This window comes from Phalaenopsis equestris, unplaced genomic scaffold (genome assembly GCF_001263595.1).
Source record: "Phalaenopsis equestris unplaced genomic scaffold, ASM126359v1 Scaffold000517, whole genome shotgun sequence".
Taxonomy (NCBI): Eukaryota; Viridiplantae; Streptophyta; class Magnoliopsida; order Asparagales; family Orchidaceae; genus Phalaenopsis; species Phalaenopsis equestris.
In genome coordinates this window covers 576,347-592,185 of record NW_018164957.1, presented here as the reverse complement: position 1 = coordinate 592,185, position 15,839 = coordinate 576,347, and the positions used below count along the sequence as shown (strand labels likewise).

The 15,839-nt window shown below is 33.9% G+C and overlaps 1 protein-coding gene across 1 annotated transcript; it reads right to left on the bottom strand.

The window, feature by feature from the left end:
- Positions 1 to 524: 524 nt before the first annotated feature.
- Positions 525 to 11,423, bottom strand: LOC110028644. Its single transcript, XM_020730579.1, has 7 exons — positions 11,172 to 11,423; positions 10,565 to 10,653; positions 10,403 to 10,478; positions 4,076 to 4,125; positions 3,661 to 3,993; positions 1,972 to 2,010; positions 525 to 816 (listed from the first exon to the last, which is right to left on the bottom strand). The coding sequence occupies exons 1-7, from the start codon at positions 11,266 to 11,268 to the stop codon at positions 628 to 630; spliced, it is 873 nt and encodes a 290-aa protein (XP_020586238.1). The 5' UTR covers positions 11,269 to 11,423; the 3' UTR covers positions 525 to 627.
- Positions 11,424 to 15,839: the final 4,416 nt, after the last annotated feature.

Genomic DNA, 15,839 nt, shown 5'->3' with positions numbered 1-15,839 from the left:
TTTTCAAATCTCTCCATGTCTAGGTCATCATCACTGTAGAAAAAAGCAAAAGAAAGAAATATAAGAATGAAAAATGAGAAAAAAAAAACTAAAAAGAAAGTAATTAGTTAAAAATCCTAATAACATAAAAATAATAAGGGTCCGTTAGAGACAGCTTATTTAGTGCGGTGGCGTTTTGAAAACACACTGCATTTTTGGTAGCTTATGCGTTTTGAAAACGCTGAAAACAGCATTTTCACACAACACCTAGATAGGTGCGGTAACAGCTTTTTGGCAGCGGGCAAGCTTTTTTAAAAAAAAATAAAAAATTATAATAGTCACCGCACTTAGCTTATCAACAAATTATTTTTAATCAGTTTATCAGCAGATTATTCAATAAGCTGCAGCTGCCCCAAACAGACCCTAAATTTGATCCAAAATAAATCATACCATGCCTGGTCGCTCAATCAACAATCATAACAGATGACTAATATTACAAAATTTTTATTGTTATACATTAGAAAAATGATTGTATAATTTTTATTTATGTTAAATGAACAAATTAGAAAACTGCTGGAGAAAAGTAAATAATAATAATAATAATAATAATAAAACAAAAAGAACTTCAATCATTTCTACAAATCTGCGCTACGTCTTCATTTTTCTTCTTCTTCTGCGACACTCAAAACAGTCAATACAAGGATATATAACGCCCGAATGTGTACCACTGTTGGTTTCGAGTTTGTCAGGTGGAATTTTCAGATCTTCAATGAGTACCTTGTGCAACTTTTGATTCTGATCCGCTAACCTTTCAATCATTTCTTGATGCTTCAGCAACTAAAACATGGAAGAGTTCTAATATTTAGGCTAAAGTTCTCGAACAAAAATGAAAGTAAAGCATAACAAGCAATAGATTCTTCATAACATGGCTTCAAGTAGGGGTGCAACCGAGTTAAAATGACTCGTGAGCTAGCTAGAGCTCAGCCCACCCCTCACTCAAACTGCTTGAACTCATAAAAAACTCAAAATATAATAAATTTTAAGACTTTATCTTTAAATTATTAAAATTGTTTAAAAAATATTATTTTACATTCGATATTAAGTGGTTTCTTATTGTTTATCTCCTAATTATAACACTAACTTGAACAATATTTATTTTTTTCATAATAAACAAGCTAACTCGTGAGCCAACCCGAACTCGTTGGATAAGGCTCGAGCTCGGACTCAAACTAGATTAATCAATCAAGCTCAAGCAGTTAAGAGGGACGAAACCAAAGTAACATGAGAGTGATATGTTTTAGTATCATATGAAGTGATTGAAAAATACGTTTGGTGTGGAAAAACATATAAATTTGATTATTGCTATATTGAGCTCATTTGTTATTCCCTTTTAATCCGGACTCCTTAGATCAAATTTCTATCTGTGTGCCCACAGACAAAAGAAGACAAGCTAAACTGGGAGAGGTAGGGAGAGAAGAGTGGATGAGAGGGAAACCTGGAGAAGATGTCTCCCTTTACAGGCGAGGTAAAGGAAGAATTAACAAAACTAAGAACACTTTTAATTGTTGTTATGAGAAGCAGACCAATTAAATGCCCAGCTGAAGTTGCAGAAGTTTGGAAATGAAATTGTGAAACGTGAATAAGTTTCATCTCTGATGTCCCATTGGTCTTTAAGGATTCCAACGGTTTGCGTGCAAAAGAAGTGAATCCAATACAACCAAATTTTTATGCATTTAGATATCTAATTATATTTATATAACCAAAATCTTTCATATCACATGAAAAATATCACTATTTTAACTTTAAAAAAGTGAAATGCACCTTTTCACGGATAGGTAAGAAGTGCGTATATGTAAACATTGAAGTATAGGCGTTAACATGTAAATAAATACATAAGAAATGAGTGGTATGTGTGTAAATATTACTAAAATCAAATAACCATCAAGAAATTAAAAGTAACAATCAGGAAAAAATAAGTCATTTTAAACTTACCAGTTGAAGCAAATTATTCTCTGTACGCAAATTCCGAGCCTGCATATAAATATAAATGAGAAGAACATTGTATAAATAATGTCAAAAACAAAATTTTTTGCAAAGTTGATCACATGATATTGATCTCAAGTAATGTTGGGTTCAAGAAGAAATTCTTTCGGCTTCGGTGAGTACGAGCAATCTACGTCTTCTAGCTTTAGAACTTTAGGCGCACACTCTGCAATAACTCTTTGGAAAAAAGGCGGCACGGGGGATTGATTGGGAGGCTGCAACAGTGAGGACAGCATGGGGAATGGTTGGGACAACAACTAAGTAGCGGCGGAGAGTGGCAAGGGTGGTTGGAAAAGCTGGGGTTGGCCGGAAATGGCAAGGGGGAAGGATGGACAGCAGGTAGGTAGCGACGGAGAGTGGTAGGGGCAGATGGAATGTCTGCGGCAGTGAGGGAGGCAAATTCTGGAAGGTAGCAGCAAGTGGGAAGGAGTAGGGTGCGGGTTTTGGAAGAGGCAGCAAGTGGGAAGGGGAGGCACAATGGAGGGGAAGGCTGGAAAAGGCAGGAACAGTAACTCCTTGTAGTCCTGGATGGCGGCAGCAAGCAAAAGAGCAGCTAGCAGCGGCTGGAAGATAGAAAACTGCAGGAAGAAACAGTTAGGACAGGTGTTTCGGGAGGCTGCAGCAGGGATGGAATGACCGAGAGCGATGTGGGAAGGATGCGGAAAAGGATAAGAAAGATAATCTCCACCTCGGAAAGGAGATAAAGCCACAACACTACTCAAACCCTTAGATGTAGCCCTCAAAGAGAGAAAAGGTGGTCGTCGACAGCCCTAAACAAGCTCATGCCAAAAAACTCCTTCCAAACCCTAATATAACATATATATACACGAAAAGACTAAAAAAGAATGAAGGTAAAGGGAAAGAAAATATAAGAAAGGAAAACGAGACTCTTTCGACCCGTCTCCCGCTAATAAATCCTACAGTACTGTAGCAGCCATAGTACGCAAATATTTTTTGTGCGGGAGCACTCTTTAGATGAGTGACATCCTAGAAAGTTATACTAATGGGACAAAACCGTGAGGGAATTAAGCCAAAGCTGACCATATCTCGATGGGTGAGAGTTTGGGTCGTTACACATTATCATAACACTTAAAAGGAGCCTTTAAAAGTTTGGTAGTCTGCTTTAATTGATGTATCGGTTAATTGAAGCTAACTTTTAGGTTAGGCTATTTGGGTTTGGTTCAAAAAATTGGGTTATGTTAATACTAATTAAATAGAATAAGGTAAATAAAAAAAAGGTTGTGTAAATAGGCTAGATTGTATAGATTTTAAATGGACTTGATTAGACTATTGGTTTTTTTAGAATGATGGGGGTTACTTTCAAGTGACTAAACCATTTAATGGTATAGATTATGTAAGGTAAGAAGGCTAATCAGTATCCATTTGGGATTTGGGTTGTTTAGGAATTGAAATCTTAAATGGATGACTTGGTTTGAATTTAGATTAGGTAGGAAGAAGAAATTTAGGAAAATTGATATTCAAAGTTAAATTTGAATTTTCAATTTCTACTTATCGGGTTAACTAAATTTTGGCACAATTAAAGAAAGAAATAACAAGAAAAAAATATTATAATAAACAATAGTAAAAGATTGAAAAAAGAAAAAAACAAACGTAATGGACATGATTTGCCATATATACCCCTTCAATCAGCTCCGCTTCAGCTTCATTTTTGAAAGCAGAACTCTGCAAGAAATTGTCGACGACCTTTTCAGTGCGGCTCCCCGGTAGTGTGCTTGAGAAATTGTCTTTTTGCCCAGAAATATTAGAGTCAATTTCTCTATGGATACTTCCAACACTTCTTGAGTGTTGAAATGTGTTTTGCATAGTTCTAGATGGATCTAAGGGACCACTTGAAAAAGTTTGAATGTTGCTAGTCAAAATACCACTCTGAGTGGAGACAGGAATGAAGTTCTTGACCGAAGACAGGTTTGGTGCTATTCCCATATTCATCATGATCTTCATTACTGATTCCTATAAAGCACAGGCAACAAATAATTAAAAATAAAACCGTAAAACAAAAAAATAGAGAAAATGAAAGGTTAAAAAAACATACGGTAATAGAAGTCTGAATTTGTTGAAAAACCCATGGCTTCAAAGCAATGCCTGTAGCCAAAATGTTATAGTTCCCATAATAAATGTAAAGACATGGCATGGCAATCAGTAACAATATTAAGTGTTGTAACATTGCCTTCTGCGTATTTCTGCACTTTCCTACTTCACGTTAGACATATGTATAACCAGTAAAGAAGATGCACAAAATCAGACTTTCATGCTCAAAAAATCAAAACCATCATTATCATCACCCTCATGCCCTTATTCGGCCGTTTGGATTGGCTTGAAAAGTTTTTCTTCATCCATAAGACTAAATGTTGCATATGGTTTTAAACAGATATTTTTTTAGTTGTACACGGTTTCCTTCCATCTAACCTTTCAAACCTTTTTTGGTGGTTAGTTCTAACCAGGATAAATTACTTAGGGGCCCATGAGGTTTAGGCCACTGTATATACATGATGATCCATGATTTTTGGCATCCCTGCCTGCATACATGTCCATTACTTATAAAACGTCGCAATTGAGCTGTTGCCTTCAAATTTTCCATCTACTAAACCAAAATGACCTGAATAAATGCTGCTCAATAAATTTTCTTGTGTGATGGCTAACAACCATACCAAGTGACAACCTCGGCACCACAATCCACCCTCCCCCCTCTTTTGCTCTCTCCAAACATGACATCACAAACCTATAGATTGATTTCATAGTTCAGTGGAAGGACTCATAATTATTTTTGGGATAAGTGTTAAGTGACTATGATGTTAAGGATTTAAAAGTAATTTCACTATTATGGGAAACTTCTCATAGATGATCATAGTCTTGATCTGTCATTCATTTGCAGAATCACATGATGTGAGCTGGGGCAAAATGCTAAGTGTGGTTCTTCGAGGTGCCAACAAATAAATGAAAAGATAAAATCACAGAAAAACACCAGGACTCGCAATGAATCACTGCACTACCCAGTACATTTATTCGCTAATGTTAGCCTGAAGGAGCTACAAGAAAATACCAAAATTCAAGTTTCCACACCATTCTAAAGTATCACTTTCCCATCATTAAGCATATCCAAATTAACAAAGTTTGATTCTCAATAACCTTATCGTAAATAGTGCTGCTCTAAAATTTTCTATAATGAAATCATTTTGACATTTACCTTCCTAATTTTACAGCACAACTATCTCAATATTCTCCTTTTGAACACACTCAATTGTTACTTGTTAGTGGCATTTTTATTATCATAACGTGAATCCACACCAAAATGCTAGTCTATTTCTTAGTTATAAAACTTTTCTTCAAGTGAGCATTACGTTTTCCAGTCACATAGTACCTTAGATGTACTTCACCATTTAAACCAAATGAATTTAACCCTAAAATCTACAAGCCTCATTCATATTTTCCAACAATCAAAAACTTTGAAATAACTAATCTACTTGAAGTTGTCATCAACAATCTAGACTATGATTTTGCGTGGTATTGCTTGCTCCCAACATGATATTTCAACTACAAGGCTTATTTGGTGATTGACAGGCATTTATCTTTCTCAAATAGGTATCAAGCTGGTATAGAAGGAGAATAGTCTAATGTCAATTTGATTACAGCCCTTGATGAGCATCTTCTCTTTTGATCTTCTTCTGCTTCCTTCTCTTGAAATTGGCTTAATTTATCATGAGTTCTAAGAGAAATAAAGAGAGAAAGCTGGGATAAAGTAGAAGACAAGATTGATTATTGTAGCTGGCAGCATAAGTGGTCAAACATTACAGTGGTGATATTGTAGCTATGCATTGCAGTATGGGATAGTAAATTAAACAAAGAAATACAACAAAATACAAATAGAAAGCCTAAATTAAAGAAAAAATAATTTGATCACCTATTGTTACAACTGTGCCACTAAAACTAATTCTAAAATTACATTTCATGTATTTAATTTTAGAACACTGTCATTGTCGGGTCCGTCCCGAATGTGAAAAAAGAAGAGTTACATTAAGTAGTCGATAGTCAGCGTAAAATTTGGTGAAAAATTTGTGACATGAATCATTTTAATCTTGTGTAAATGCTAGGGTGACTTCTGAAAGCAATGTGTTGTATGACATGAACATAGTAAAAAGTGTTCAAGAACCGCTACATCAACGCCCGGGTGTAGTGTCAAATAAGGGTTCCCACATTACGGGCGGATGCAATTAAAGAGGTTAGTCCATGAAACTAATATTAAGATAGGATCTTGAAATATAAGTACTCTCAGAGGTAAATTAATCGAATTAGTTAATATTATGATGCATAGAAAGATAAATATATTCTTATGTATTCAAGAAACTAAAAGAATGTGAGAAAATGCCAAGGAGATTGATAACTTGAATTTTTAACTTTGGTATTCAGGTAAGAATCACGCTAGAAATGACGTAGGTGTAATTATAGATAAGAATCTCAAAGATAATGTTGTAAAAATTAATACAATTGGAGATAGAATTATAGCCCTTAAGATTATTGTTTATACTAAGATTTTTAATAGTATAAGTGTTTATGCTCTTCAAGTAGGTTTATATATAGGTTCCAAATAAAAATTCTAGAATAAACTAGAAAAATTAATACAAATGATACCTCTTGAAGAAAAAACTTTTATTAGAGGAGATTTAAATGGACATGTAAATAGATTGGTGAAGATTATAGAAATATTCATGGTGGCTACAGTTTTGGAGTGATTAATGAAGAAGATAAAATCATATCAGATTTTGTTTTAGCGTGTGATTTTGTTATTGCTAATATTTAATTCGAGATAAGAGAAGAGTATATTATTATTTATAAAAATGAATATAATAAAACACAAATTAATTATTTCTTATGAGAGAAAGAGATCGTCCATAATGTAAAGATTGTAAAGTCATTATAAGTCATAATTTAAATACTCAACATCGATTATTAGTTATGGATTTGAAGATGAGTTGCAAAATAAAGAATGTTAGGAATCATTGTCATATAATCAAATGACAGAACCTAAAAGACAAATAAAATTATTTTCAAGAGTAAACTTCAAGATTTCAAGATTTGGGAATGTTTAGAAGCAAATTATATGTGGGATAATGTAACAAACACTATAAAATAAGTGACAAAACATGTACTTGGAGAATCAAAATGAAAAGTTGTTTATACATAGAAATAGTTGATGGTGAAATAATAATGTGCAACAAAAGATAAATTATAAGAAGTTATGTTATAAAAATTGGTTTAAATGTATAAACTTAGAAAACTGAGAAAAATATAAAATGACACATAGATAGTCTAAGAGAACAATTTGTGATGCTAAAAATTCTTCTTTTGGTGATCTTTATAATATTTGATACTAAATAGGGTAAAAAATATATGTATAAACTAGCCAAACAAAAAAAAAAGAAAAGTAAAGATTTAACTCGAGTAAAATGTATTAAAGATGAAAATAAAAAAGTATTTGTTTTAGAAAAAGATATTCAGCATAAGGTGGGTGAGTTTTTTTGATGAACTTTTTAATGAATTTTCTGAAAATACAATCGACCTTCTTGATCTCGTTATTGTTAATAATAATAAAAATGTTTCATTTTTACCGACAAATTAGTAAAAAATAAGTGATGAGGCTTTAAAGTAAACTAACAGTGGAAAGTCTATAAAACCTGATGATATCTCAATTGAAGTGTGGAATTATTTAGGAGATTTAAGAATTTCTCATCTTTCTAAACTCTTTCATATTATTTTAAAAACTAAAAAGATGTATGAGGAGTGAATGAAGAGTATTTTGGTCCCCATTTTTAAGAATAAAGGGGATGCACAAGAGTACAAATTATAGAGGAATTAAGTTGATGTGTCCTACTTTAAAATTATGGGAGACGGTAATTGAACATAGGTTAAGATGTATTACAAAGATTTCTCATAATCAAATTGGATTTATATCGAGCAGGTCTACTATGGAAGCTATAAATTTACTGAGAGGTTTGATAGAGAAGTATGTAGAGAATAAGGAGAATCTACATATGATTTTGACTGATTCGGAAAAAGCTTACGATAAGGTTCCAAGAGATATCCTTTAGAAATTTCTAGAGAAGAAAGGTTTTGATATGACTTATATTCAAGTCATTAAAGATATGTATACTTGAGTTGTTACTTGTGTTCGAACAGGAGGATTGACCAAATATCTTCCTATTTCAACTGGATTACATCAAGGATCGACTATAAGCCCATATTTTTTTTGCTTTAGTTATGGATGTTCTTACTGGACATTTACAGAAGGATGTACCTTGGTGTATGTTCTTCGTTGATGATATCCTATTTGTGGATAAAACTAGAAAAAGAGCTCAGGAGAAACTTGATTTATGCGGGTATACATAGGAGTCTAAAAACCTTCATTTGAGTAGAACTAAAACTGAATACATGGAATGTAATTTTAGTATTAATAGAGTATTAATAGCTTAGTATTAATAGCTCTAGTGATAGAGTTGTAACTATAAATGATCAAATTATTCAAAGGTGTGAACACTTTAGATATCTCGGGGCTATTGTTCAAAGTGATGGTGATACAGTGGGAATGTCATGCGTAGAATTCAAGTTGTTTGGTTGAAGTGGAGGAATGCTTCAGGCCTATTGTGTAATAAAAAAATATCACTTAGACTAAAGGGAAATTTTATAAGATATGGTGAGACAAGCAACACTCTATGTTGCAGAATGTTGGCCTTTAAAACAGAAGCATAAAATTAAGTGTTGTCGAGATGAGAAATCTTAGGTGGATGACTGGCTTTACACTTAAAGACAAAATGCAAAATTAATATATCTGTGATAGGCTCGAGTGGCAGAAAAAATTAGAGGGAGTCGTCTTAGATGTTTTGGTCACATTAAACATCGACTATCTGATAATCTAGTTAGGAGGGTAGATGTTTTAGATTCAATTTATGATAAGGAATGCAGAGGTAGACCACGAAAGACTTGAGTAAATTGTATAAAAAATGATCTTTTATTAGATGTAATTGAAAATATGACACTCAATAGGACACAATGGGAAAAAGGATGCATGTAGCTGACCCCACTTACTAGGATAAATGTTTGTTGTTGTTCTTGTTGTTTTTGTTGTTGTATTCAGTTTTAGATCTACTCAAACAAAGGCCTTTAGACTTCAATGCAAAACTCCATAATTCAAGTTTATCTTGAACTCTTAATCTAGTCTTATCCAAAATAAGGATGATATCATTAACGAGAACATAAATTTCTACAAAAAAAAACATATATAAATAAATTTCTACTATTTTATTTATACAACAAGAACTGCAAAAACTTGCAACGAAATAAAAACTACAAACAACCATCTATTTTTGTGAAGCCAAACACGAAAAAATATTACCGCAGTACATAAACAAGGATGAATGCTACACGCACACATTAATTTAAAATTAGCAAAAAAACATAATAAACAATAAAAGTTACCTCAAAGGAACGGGAAAAAATAACATTTAAAACTAATCACTAACACATCCAATGTACATTAATTTTTTTTAGGGATGTTTACATACATACTACCCAATTCTTATGTATTTACATATCTAACACCTAGTTTTTAATTTGTTGTACCACCAAAATATGTCATATCACATAAAAAATACTACTTCATATCACATAAAAAATACTACTGTGTAATGCATGCAAAAATAAAAGTGAAATACACCTTTTCATGCATAGGAAAGGTGCATGTAAATAAAAATTAAATTTCACAACATGGACTGTTATGTCATGGCATTTTCGAGTACGCATGTAACCAAAAGTATCAGACACAAATAAAATACCCTTTGGAAACAGTTCTGTTTGATACTTCCAATTTAAAAACAACAATGGAATCAACAGAAAAAGCTGGTTCAACATGTCAAGTCATTCAATAAACACAGGAATACCACATAGTAGTCACTATCTTATCATGATGCATAAAAAGTTTACAACAATTGCACAACAACTGAAAGTAGGGGCATTTATATACATACCACACAATTCTTATGCATTTACATATCTAACACCTAAACATGCCTATGTAAATCAATACCACTAAAATTTTCAACATCAAATCAAAAATACCGCCATCGTTTATCTTTTTAAAAGTGAAATACACCTTTTCATGCATAGGTTTATGACACTATAAATGTAAATATCAAACTTTGGGTGTTAGATATGTATATACTTGATAATTGCATGGCATGTATGTAAATTTCCCTTGAAATAATAGATTAATAATGTATCCCAAATCAATAGCAGTTTTGGTATGGTTTTCGTGGCGAAAAGTTGACTGTTGACCAGATTATTATGCTAAAAATACTATGATTTCACATACCAACTCCAAAACCATGTCCTATGCCAACCCCACACCCAATGCCTGCTTCAATTCCTTTCATTCCTATCTTTTTCAGCTGAATACATAATAAGAAGAATGTAAGGCTCCAGATACTAAAAATCCAACATGAATTGAAATAGTGAACCAGAGGAGGGTTCATACAGAATCGTTGGCATGTCTCACAACACCAGATAGAGCATCTGTGGCGCCACTTGTAGCACTGAGAACTGGCTGCAAAACTGGTATTGCCCCTGTTAACAAACGCTAAATATAATTCCATAAATGAAACTTTAAACAAATTTGTAAAGAATTTTCAACTATAAAATTTCAAACGCATGTCATGCTCTACTCTATTGACAGAAAGGAGGGGCTGTTTCACAGTTTTGAAAAGATCATTCCTTTCTAAGAACTGTAATAACATAGAACAAACAGAACAGAGTTGATAAATAAAACATATTCCAAATATTAACCACGCAAAAATGGAAAAACATATTTAGAAGACAGCTTAGTACACAGCTTAACATGAAAGACACGACTACCTTCATGCACATAAGGTATTCGACAGCAGTCCACAAACGTGTTCTAAAACCAAAAACCAAAACAACTATAGGGAATTAAGGATGATAATGGAACAGCACAATGTCGATTAAAAGTATTTTACGAGCCTCCTCGCTGGTTCCACAAAAAAAACTTCTCATATCATTGATCCAGTGGATAAAAATTAGATAAAACAGAGTAGTCTGGTTCAGAATCGAGTCAAGGAGCTCACCAAAGTATATCGGACGACCGACGCCGACTCCAATCCCGCAACCGACTCCAAAGCCTGTGAAGACCTGACCAAATTTGAGACTGAAGGGATTCTCCATTGCTTACGTCGGAAACTTGCTCTTATGGAGCTACATAACTCGGGCGATAAAACTCATTTTAGGAGGGAAGACGAGGGTTCCGGCTTGGGCGCCTTCTCCACATGAGAAGTACCCATTGACGCGACAGCGGAGGACAGGTTATTTTTATTTTAGCAATTTACATGCATATAGCGACATTCAAGTGTATTTGTAGATTTAACACCTAAAGTTTTCAATGTCAGCAAGAGAATATGTATTTCAATTTTATAAAAGTTAATTATATGTTGAATCTGATATTCGTGATGAATTACACTCAAATAGTAGAGCTTAAAATAAGAAGAGATAGATAGAGCGAGATAGAACGATGATGATATTAAATTTTTTTTCATGTTTGAAAGTGTTTCGTGCTAGAGTATTCCTAATATTTTATATTTATGGGTTTGTCATCTAGTCGGCTTTTGACTATGTCGGCTAAACTCAATTGACTTTTAGTCGATGGGCTCAGTTTGGTCAGCGTGGTTCAGTCAGCTGGTCCAACCTAGTTTACTATTCTCGATTCCATGTGAGGAGCTTTTAGAGTCTTCACGGGATAATTGAAAATAATTTGTGGAACTGGGTCTTTTTTATTGACTTTATTGCGGGTAGTCAATTACATTGAGTAGACTTTCCTGGAGCGGATGGCACATAAACTTTTTAATCTCATTTTCAGCTAGATGGATTGTGCTTAGATAGTTCATTCATCTTCTTTTAGCCTCATGACTTAGTCGATTTTGGTTTAGTTGGCTTGGCTCATTTGGTCAGATGACCCCTATGATATCCTTTAAGTGGGTCTGTCTTCATTGTATTGTTCCCTTATGAACCATCAAATCTCTTTAAGATCAATGTAAACACATTTTTATTTACATGTTTTAGTTTCTTGAGTATCTTAATTCTTGAAAACAACGTTGTCATAAGAATAAGATAATTTAATGTAAAAAATATATCACATTAAATTTTCGTTAATGATTCAATAATTGATCTTCCTTGATTTCGACATATTGACTATCATAAATTGGGCATGATGGGGTTCCTTCCCATTTCTAATTTGCTCTGCCTTATCTGTATTTGATTGAGTCCCTCTCTATGCCTTAAGAGCTATGGTGGATAAGCTATTGAAATCCCATGTTGATGTTCTTAACAAGGATCTTATTTGCCTCGCCTTCAGAAAACTGAATGGATGAGATTGCTTGGAAGGTGAGAGGAGGAAAAAGGTTATCCCGAAGAATAAGAATGTACCACCGCTATTGGATCAGGTGAGGTTGTCTAATTCGATCCTTTGCACTACATGGAGAAACGTTTAGCGATCGACCCAATCTTCGGTTTGATCGCCCAACCTTCCGCTACGAGACAAGACCCTTCGATCGACTAGGAAACTCAGATGGTTTCTGAGGTTCTTTTGTTGTTTTCATTGGTACTCCATGATGAGGATGCCATCTATTACATTATCTTGGTGGAAATTGGTTCCTAGGTATGAAGGGTTTCAATCTCGTTTGCAGGGTTCAATTTTTTTTATGCAGACCTTTTTTTTTGTTTTACGACATCTCCTGATGCAATTGATTTAGCTCTCGTAAACCTAGATGATGATCCAACTCTGATTGGCTTAGGTGGGAACTTTGTCAGACCAGATGCCGAACAAAGGTGGTCGAATCTTAAGCGAAGATGGAAAGTTTAATCGCCCTGATGATTCCCTTGAAGGATGTGAGGTGGCGGCTAACCAACTCAAGGCACCCCTAGGTCGCATGCTTATCATCTAGAAGAAATCGAGAGATCCTTTGATCATTTGGTAGGGATTAAATAAGGTGAGAAGATGCTCAAGTCGTTGGATCTTATGGAGATGATGAAGAGGATAAAAAGGTAGTGGTGACTCTCCGTGAGGAGATGTTGGATGTCCGGGAGAGATCCCTGATCTTCCAAGTGCAAGCCGAGTCAAATTGGTTGAATCAATTTTGATATAATAAGAAAGTTCCTATATAGAAGGCCACTTCGATAGGGTTATGACTCGACTGAAACAACAACAAATTCCATTGTCAAATATTTTATCTAAGACACATTTCTAGCGCTTTATTGTAATTAAGTTGTCTTTTTCCAAATAAATTTTATTTTTCTTGTCTAGTTTCATGTATTGATGTGATCCTGTTAATTACCAATTATGGAAATGATTGGTTACTTCAATTTTTACCCTCTTGTGATGGTTAGACTTCCTCAATTTTCCTATATATATAAAGGATGTTGTGGTCGTGTTCCCTTCATTTCTCTCAGTCTCTTGGATTATATTTTTTTGTGCTATGGTCGATGGCTCCCCGTATTCTCCTCAAAATTTCAAAGTGGTTGCCCTGAGCGATTGATTATAGATGACTCAAGGCGAGGTTGATCTACTGTAAGAGAGCCATATTTTTTACTCTGCCATCAAGCTTTGGGTTGCTAGTGTGGTTAACCAAGCAACATTGTTGTACAGAGTTGATCTACTTTTTTATATGGATCAGTTATGGTTCGGCCTTCAATTGACGTTGTGCTTCAAGTTATGCTATAGCTTTGTCAACTACAGTGTTATGCCCACTCAGATCAAGCCCTGACAACCTTTATGACCAACGTTGTGTTATGTCAATGGCTAGGGATCACATGGTCCATCAGTTTATTTGGTCGTTTGTTCTCGTTTTGGGTTAGTTAAGACGGGGTTCCTTCAATTTCCTTGGATTAGTCGACTCCAGCTGCTAGACTTGGAAAATAAGGTGAATGACTGTAATAAACAGTTATGCTTGGGTCCCTCTCGTCGAGGTGGTTCATCCATACAATGTTGTTAAGGGAAGCACATCAAAAGTAAAAAAGAAAAGTGTCAAATTGTCTGAGGAAGCCCCATCAAATGTGAAAAGAAAAGTGTCAAATAGGGTTTTCATGGAGGCCGACATAATTGAGGGAAAAAAGTTGTTGGTCCACCATTACCTCATGCTAATAGTTATTTACCAAGATGTTGTATCCAGATGACTTTAGAGATATAAAAGAAAATGATTAGAAGGCCCTGACTCTCATGAGACTGAGAAGGAGGCAGTGTTCGTTGCTTGCACAACCAAATCTTTCAATCATAACATTTTTTCAACATCTAAGGCCTTGTTTAAAATCAATTTTGTTTTTTCTTTATTTTAAAAAATAATTTTGTCTAATGTATTTTTAACATAATTTTATTTTTTATTCTAAAAACAAATAAACATATTTTTTAGGGTATTTGAAATAACTTTTTGGGTGTTTTGAGTGTTTTAAAAAAACAATTATATACTAACCAAACATATTTTGTTTCAAATTAAAATATAATCAAAATAATATAAATAAAAGAAAACATAAAATAAAAGTGATCCCACATGACTCCTAAGTGTTTTTTAATCATTAAATTATTCTAGTCGAACCACTTGATTTGATTATAAAAATACCAAATTCTATCAAATTCAAAGATTAATTAACATTTCACTTAATGCTCCCAAATTCCTAATTAAACTTCAATTATTGGAGCGTACATTCTTGAAATTGGATTGAATAACTCTTGGTGTCAAAAGAGCTCTTATATTCTATTCAATTTAATTATAAATTTTTTTTGGAAGTACAATATAATTATAAATTTACTAAAATCCATGCTCCGTAATTTTTAATTCAATCCTTAAAATTTTAATTCAAAATATATCAATATTTCTTTTCTTGTTTTCTATTATTGGCTTCTTCTTCATCGTTCTTGATCCTTTGAACTCTGTTCTTAGTCATGGATTCCACTGATTCATCAAATGATACCTATCTTTTTTTCGTCTCCCTCTTTTTCTATACCTCCTCTTAATTTCTTATGGGAAATATCAGAAATCTTGTTACCATTCAACTGACCACAGAGAACTATCTTATTTGGAGCTCTCAAATCTACAAATTATTCAAGACAAATGGGTTTGAATATTTTCTTGAAGGAACTTCAATCTATCCTTCCTCTTCATCTGACATCATCAATGATTCTTCCTCAAACTACATGGAAACTTCTAGATCAAAATTCAGCTGCAACCCTCTATGCCACCATTAATTCATTCATTTTTCCTCATGCGCTGAATCTTGAAACCACAACTGTCATCTGGGCAACTTTATCAAAATGTCTTCAATTCTCTAGTCAATCTTCTGTCATCCCACTCAAGAATAAGCTCCATAATATCTCAATGAAATCAACTCAATGAATCAGTATTTTACAGAAATCAAGATGTTGGTAGATCAGATTTTAGCCGCTGGCTCTCAGGTAGATCCAGAAGATATCATCATTTACATATTAAATGATTTCCCCATTCTTAAAATTCTTGCAAGACAACAATTCAAACCAAACTCGAACACCTATCACTTTGGAAGATCAGCACGGCCTTTTCTGGAGTGAAGAACTACACCCGACTACCATTGCAGTAGAGGAACAAAATCTAGCTCAGGTTGCGCTTTTCTCCAACAAGGGCCGTACTCAAAATTTCTCAAGAAACAGAGGTCAATCAACTGTGCCTTCAACATCTACTTGTAGGCCAAACCCTACCACAATATGCCAAATTTGT